Source organism: Cheilinus undulatus, linkage group 5 (assembly GCF_018320785.1).
Source record: "Cheilinus undulatus linkage group 5, ASM1832078v1, whole genome shotgun sequence".
NCBI lineage: Eukaryota > Metazoa > Chordata > Actinopteri > Labriformes > Labridae > Cheilinus > Cheilinus undulatus.
The window spans coordinates 51,825,764-51,833,365 of record NC_054869.1 but is presented as its reverse complement, the minus strand read 5'-3'; the positions used below and the strand labels follow the sequence as shown (position 1 = coordinate 51,833,365).

Below are 7,602 nucleotides of genomic sequence, written 5' to 3'. Positions count from 1 at the left end.
AAGGAGGCCTGAAAATTGAAATGCCAGGATTTAAAGAACACACGTGATCAGTTTGAAATTCAATGGCATCAGCAGCACAAGAAAATTGACCACGTAAAATTCCTTACAGACAGGAAATAATAGATGTTGCTAAATAGAATTTGGCATCCATTCAAGAGAAGCACGATGCCTCTTTGGCCATGAGAGAGGAGGCTGAATGGGCAAAGAAACAGGCTGAACAGAGGGCAGTAGAGGCAGTGTAACAAAAAGAAGAGGAGAAGAGGAAGGCTCAACTGATGAATTGTTGTTTTGCCAACAGGGAGTCAAAGATAGTCAGAAGAGAGCAGGAGATAAAGGCAGAGAAGGAGAGCGATCTGGCCTGGAAAATACACAGTTTATATGGAATGAAAATATATAGTTCTTTTAGGAAGAAAATATGAAGTTCTTATGGAATGAAAACACCCAATTCTGATGGGACGAAAATATATAGTTTTTATGGGATGAAAATATAAAGTTCTTATTGGACGAAAATCGGAATTTGTGCCGGTAGCCGTGCTGTTGTGTGTGTGTCTCTGTGGTGGGGGAGGGTTCACTCGGACTGCTCAGAGCAGATTCCATTCCTCCACCGTCCACCATCCACCGTGGATGAACTCATTCGTGATGATGGCTCAGTGTATTTAAGTATTGTTTATTAGGCTGTAAAATAGCAACAGATTTATACGATGAATATGCAGTTCTTATGGGACGAAAATCCACAGTTCTTATGATACAAAAGTATACTGTTCTTTTGGGGTCAAAAACACACACTTCTACAGTTCTTGTGGGACGAAGATATGACATTTGTATGAGATGCAAATACACATACTTATGGGACAAAAATATACAGATCTTATGGGACAAAAAAACACAGTTCTTATGGGACGAAAATATACAGTTTTTATTAGACGAAAATATACAGTTCCTATGGGACGAAAAAATACAGTTCATATTAAGGGAAAATATACAGTTCTTTTGGTACGAAAATACACATTTCTGATGAGGCGACAATATACGGTTCTTAGGGGACGCAATATACAGTTGTTATGGGACAAAAAAATATACTGTTCTTACGGGATGAAAATATATGGTTCTTATGGGACAAAAATATACAGCTCTTATGGGACAAAAATATACTCTTCTTATGGGACAAAAATGTACAATTCTTATGGGATGAAAATATACATTTCTTATGGGATGAAAATACACAGTTCTTTTGGTACGAAAATATACAGTTCTTATGGGACGAAAACATAAAATTCTTATGGGAAGAAACTCAGGATTTGTGCCGGTAGCTGTGCTGTCGTGTTTGTGTCTGTGGTGAAGGAGGGGGAGGGTTCACTCAGACTACTCAGAGGAGATTCCAGTCTTCTTTGGATAAGCCCATGGCAAAAGAATTTCTACATCATCCACCATAGATGGCTCAGTATATTTAAGTTCTTTTATTTAGACTGTAAAATAGCAACAGATTTATATGATAAATACACAGTTCTGATGGGACGAAAATACAGTTTTATGGGAAGAAAATACAGTTCTTATGGTACGAAAATACCCACTTCTAATGGGATGAAAATACAAAGTTCTTATGGGACGAAAATCGGAATTTGCGCTGTTAGCCGTGCTGCTGTGTGTGTGTCTCCACCGTGGATGAACTTATTCGTGATGATGGCTCAGTGTATTTAAGTATTGTTTATTAGGCTGTAAAATAGCAACAGATTTATACAATGAATATGCAGTTCTTATGGGACGAAAATCTACAGTTCTTATGATACAAAAATATACTGTTCTTTTTAGGACAAAAATGCACACTTCTACAGATCTTGTGGGACGAAGATATGACATTTTTTTAGGATGCAAATACACATACTTATGGGACGAAAATATACAGTTCTTATGGGATGAAAATATACAATTCTTATGGGACAAAAATATACACTTAATATAGGACACAAGTGTACAGTTCTTTTGAAATGAAAACACAGTTCTACAGTTCTTCTGGGACGAAAATATGACATTCCTATGGGATGCAGATAAACATTTCTAATTTGGACGAAAATATGCAGTTTTTATGGGTTGGGACGTTGCGTGTGTAGTATTGGTGGGTGACTCAAAAATAGGTGTGAATGATTTGAGAAAATCATATAGTTGTGATTTTCTTTCCCCAATATTGTCATTGTGATTTTATATGCTGTTACTCCTTAAGTTCCTCATCTTATGTATTTTCCAACAAACAAAAGCAATAAATCGTTATACTATTAACACAATATTACATTAACCAAAGACCAGACCATTTTGAAAAAAACATCTAATGAGATCATTTTGGCTCATATTGGAAATTGGATTGGAATTATTATTTTATTGAAGGGAATGATAATATTTTAAAATTTCAATTTAATCAGAAAAATGTACAAAAATAAAAAAAGGATTTTTTTTACTGCTGTCAAGTGATTAAAAAAAATAATCAAGTTAATCACAGCACTATGCTGTGATTAATATATGTGAAAAGCCCTTTTTTTTCTCAAAAATTATCCCCCTGCAGAAATAGCCCTCTGGTAGTGGAACAGTGCTAGTCTGTCACACAGTTGCCTCTGGGGGACACCAAAAGTGAGACAGGGCCCTGGGTAAGACCTACAGTGCTTAACAAATTTATTAGACCACCTGTCATATTTGTCTCAGAGACCATCCAGCATCATGAAGTGCTTTGGAAAAAAACAAGCTGCAATTAACTTATACAGAACACAAGGACTGTCTGCAGCGACCGCGTCCTCCACCCATTAGCACCAAACAAACACCTGAAGGTGCTGTTTGTCCCCCTTCTGAGATGGATTTAATGCAGACTCTTTCATTTTCAGTGAGTTCTCCATGTTTTACCATTTTGAACAGGAATGAGGGATTTCAAACTGGATTCACCTTTTAATACCCAAATTTGAGGATTCACTGGGACTGCTCAGTGCAGATTCCAGTGCTCTTTGGATAAGCCCATGGCAAAAGAATTTCCAAATCATCCACCGTAGATGAACTTACACGATGATGGCTCAGTATATGCAAGTTTTGTTGATTAGGCTGTAAAATACAACAAATTTATACGATGAATTTGCAGCTCTTATGGGACGAAAATACAGTTTTTTGGGGGGAAAAAATATACAGTTCTTATGGTATGAAAATATACAGTTTTTATGGTACGAAAATATACTATTCTTTTTGGGACGAAAACACACTTCTACAGTTCTTCTGGGATGAAAATATGACATTTTTAAGGAATGCAAATAAACATTTCTTACGGGAATAAAATATACAGTTTTTATGGGTTGAAAATATACAGTTCTTACGGGACGAAAATATACAGTGCAGATTCCAGTGCTCTTTGGATAAGCCCATGGCCAAAAAATTTCCAAATCATCCCCGTAGATGAACTTATACGTGATGCTGGCTCAGCACATTTAAGTTTTATTAGGCTGTAAAATAGCAACAGATACATACAATGAATTTGCAGTTCTTTTGGGATGAATATATAGAGCTCTTCTGGTACGAAAATATACTGTTCTTTTTGGGACAAAAATATACAGTTCTTTATAAACGAAAATATACATTTTTTATGTGACGAAAATATACAGTTCTTATGCGAGGAACATATACAGTTCTTAATAGACGAAAATATACAGTTCTTATGGGCTGAAAATGTAAAGTTCTTATGGCATGAAGATCAGGATTTGTGCCTGTAGCTGTGCTGTTGTGTGTGCGTCTCTGTGGTGAAAGAGAGCAGCAAAATTCTCACCTCCAGAAGCAGCAAGTCCTCAAGTATGTTAAAGCTAATGAAGATAGAGTGAAGGACAATAAAGAGAAGAGACTGAAAGAGATGCAGGCTGGAAAACAAGAGGGAGCCAAAATAAAACATCTTGATGATATTCATGCTCAGGAGCAAAAACACCAGGCCCTGAGAGCAGCACAGTTCCAGAGACCTAATCATAAAAACAGGCTGGATGATATCTCTGAGCAAAACCTGCACAGGGAAAAGGAAGACCAAAAATTGAAATGCCAGGATGTAAAAACCACACGCGATCAGGTTGAAATTCAATGGTATCAGCAGCAGAAGAAAACTGACCACGTAAAAAAACTTAAAGACAGGAAATAAAAGATGCTGCTACAGAAAATTTGGCATCCATTCAAGAGAAGCAGGCCACCTCTTTGGCCATGAGAGAGGAGGCTGACCGGGCTAAGAAACAGGCCGAACAGAGGGCAGTAGAGGCAGTAAAACAAAAAGAAGAGGAGCAGAGGAAGGCTCAACTGATGAAGTTTTGTTTTGCCAACAGGGAGACAAAGATAGTCAGAAAAAAGCAGGAGAAAAAGGCTTAGAAGGAGAGCGATCTGGCCTGGATTCAGGCCCAGCAAAGGGCAGATAAGAAGTTTCATGAGGAGGAGAAACAAAGGGCTCAGATAATTAGGGAAAAAAACATTAGGTATACAGATGAGAATACTAAATTAATAGCTGGGAGACAGGCCCTTCGAGAAAGACAGAGAAAGGAGGAACAGAAAGCTGATTGGAAGATTGCAAAACGTTTAGCTGAGCAGGACAGAGAATATGAGAATTATGTCCAGTTTGAACTTGATAAAGCTGCAGGCACTCAGAGGTTTGCGCTGCTAAATGCCAAACATGCTCAGTCTGACCTGCGCCCACCCTGCCTCCTACGTATTTCCAGTCTGCAGCCACCTGTAGCAAATCTTCGTCCTCTTCCGCGAGCAGAGTGTTCCCCATACTGCTCCACAGATGTTAGGAGCCCTCTGCTGAGATGTTCCACCAAGAAAACCGGCGCCACAAAACAACATTTGGAACAAAACAAGCTGCAATTAACTTATACAGAACACAAGGACTGTCTGCAACGACCTCCTCTTCCGACCATCAGCACCAAACAAACACCTGCGGGTGCTGTTTGTCCCCCTTTTCGGATGGTGGGCTCTTCGTTCTGCAGCAAAGACAAACTGGAGCGTTCGTCTTTGTAACATAACAAGCCAGCATTGACTGTTATAAAAGACGGTCATGTTGAGCTGCAGAAGACCTCTTTTTCATCCATTAGCACCAAACAAACACCTGCAGGTGCAGTTTGTCCCCCTTCTTGGGTGGCTGGCTCTTCGTTCTGCAGCAAAGACAAATGGGAGGGTTCGCCTTTGTTACAGAACAAGCTTGTTCCACTTATTGCTAAAAGAAACACACCTGTAGGAACCTCGGACACGGAAGGCCAGAAGAAGCCCTGCCTTCCTCCCTCAGGCCTTAAGAAAACACCTGAACGTAGACGCTCCTACCTGTAGGTGTGGATGACCACTCCAGGCTCTGACACAGCAAGTGACAGCTGTGTTAGAGCCTGGAGGGCCAATCCATTTAGGGGTTTTCTCCTGGTGCTCAGGTTTATACCTGTATCAAAGATAATAAAAAATAAACATAAATAACACAAAAATCCCATAGTGTGTTGTGTTCATCTTCCATCTAGATCTAAATTGCAATTTCAGCTGAAATTGCGTGGGGATGCTGAGAGCTGACTTGTGGAAGAACTGCTGAAAATAGCCAAAAAGCACAGAAATAGCTAAAAATAGCATAAAATGGCATTTAGTAGTTGAAAAGGATAAAAAAAAGTAGCTGAAAGTAGCCTTAAAATAGCAGATGAAAAAAAGAGTACATTTCTCTTCTTATGGGTCAATAGTTATCAACGTTTTTAGTTACTTCCTCTTATTTACGACAACACCATCCTCAGAGACCCCAGAAAGTCAGCCCAGTTACGGGCTCACTAGAAAATGTTCTGTTGGAGCTACAAATGAATGGAGGACATAATCAGAAAGGCACAACGGAGAGCTTTCAGATTAAAAAAAAAAACAATTGTCTACAATTTACAGTTCAAACGTTACCAAGTGGTTTATAAAGGGTTGTGCTTGCTTGTAGTGTGACATCATAGATCACCAGCTGTGATGATGTCATCAGTTTACAGCAGCTGCAGGAAATGTGATTGGCTCGTGGCATTCAGGGCTGGGACTTCAGGATTACTCAGAGCAGACTCCAGAGGCCTGTACTACAAAGCTAGATTTTCTCTTATCGAGATAACATCAGGATTAACCCTGGATCTTCTGTACGATGAAACTGGCTCACTTCTTACTGGGATAAATCACCGCGGTAACTTACACTGAACAGCTAACCTGCTCCGGAGCAGGTTATGTTCTAGATAAGAGGGTGAGTGATGATTCAAAACAGTGTCCACTGCTTCCTCCTCACTTGCTCACCCTCATCGGACCCCTCCTCCCTCTCTCCCTGAAACATCACTTAAAACACCAAAGTTTGCCCATTTATTATGTGGATATAAACCATGGAAATATAACTGATAGATGGGTGATAGGTAATTCAGATCAGCGCCCGTTGCTTTCTCTCTCGCTCACTTACCCCTGTCCAACTCCTCCCTCTCTCCCACTCCCGAAACCTCACTTAAAACCCCGTAGTTTGCAGGTGTGTCATGGATATCAGCTATGGAAATATAACAGATAAAGGCAAAGGCTACATTTGTAGCCTACTCACAGCTCATAACAGAGGTTGAATTAAAAGTTGCCTTCCATCTATCCAACTTGTCTCAGCACTATGACGAATGAATGGGTGCTGAATGAAGCTCTGTGTCAGGATGGATCCAGCTGGATTTTAAAGGAGTGACAGAGACGCAGACTCGCAGTACGAAACTGTTTACCACCTTTTACGGATTTTTGCAGTGAAGGCAAATAAAAACGTATCAGACCCAGTGTGTAAAGACCTTTACTGCTTATATGACGGAGACAGTGTTGCTTCTGGCCTGGATGATTGATTTAAATTCCTCATATTTTTTTAAGAATGGTTGTCTGTTCCTCCATTGAGAAATGCAGGGTTTCTCCACGTTTGCAATTGGTCAGACGCTGCATACACCACCCCTTTTATGTGAGCGTGCACTGATCCAGATTGGAAAACCCTGGCTGCATTTATCGAGTTGATAACCAGCTTCGTTGTACTGCTGATCCTGATTGTGAATGTCTTGATATATCAATCCAGCTAACGTAGAGATATCCTGCACTTGTTAAGCCAGCTTTGTCGTACAGGCCTCAGTTCTCTTTGGATAAACCCATGGCAAAAGAATTTCTAAAGCAGGAAGTTGAGCAGGCATCCAAAGTCTTCAAAAAGGAAGACTGAACTGGACGATGCCAATGAGCAGAGCATGGAGACCAGGCAAGAACTTAAGAAGCAAGAAAGAGAGGACTTTTAAAACAAGCTTGCTGCAATGAAGATGAACAGAAGAAAATTGATGCCAACCAGGTCCTTGATACAGCCAGTTATTAGATTCATCTGTCCAGAGATCGTGTCGGAAAATTCAACTCTGATTTGATCTCCACTTACGTGAGCCAGGAAAATGAGGCTTAAGAGAGAGTGACAGAGAAATGCAGAGGACAAGGAAAAACAGCTTGGGGTGAATATTACGGTGGCCCTGAAGGCCAATACGAAATAAATATTTCAAAAGCGCAAAATATATTTCAGAAAACACAAAAACATTTCACAATACACAAAAACATTTCACAAAACACAAAAACATT

The 7,602-nt window shown here is 39.8% G+C and overlaps 1 protein-coding gene across 1 annotated transcript in view; it reads right to left on the bottom strand.

Annotated features, from left to right (window-relative positions):
* Positions 1 to 4,768, bottom strand: part of LOC121509790 (formin-like protein 7) — a 21,655-nt gene extending 16,887 nt beyond the window's left edge. The window contains exon 1 of the mRNA XM_041787452.1: positions 4,691 to 4,768. Coding sequence (XP_041643386.1) covers positions 4,691 to 4,768 — 78 coding nt within the window. The remainder of the gene's footprint in view (positions 1 to 4,690) is intronic.
* Between the last annotated feature and the right edge of the window lie 2,834 nt (positions 4,769 to 7,602).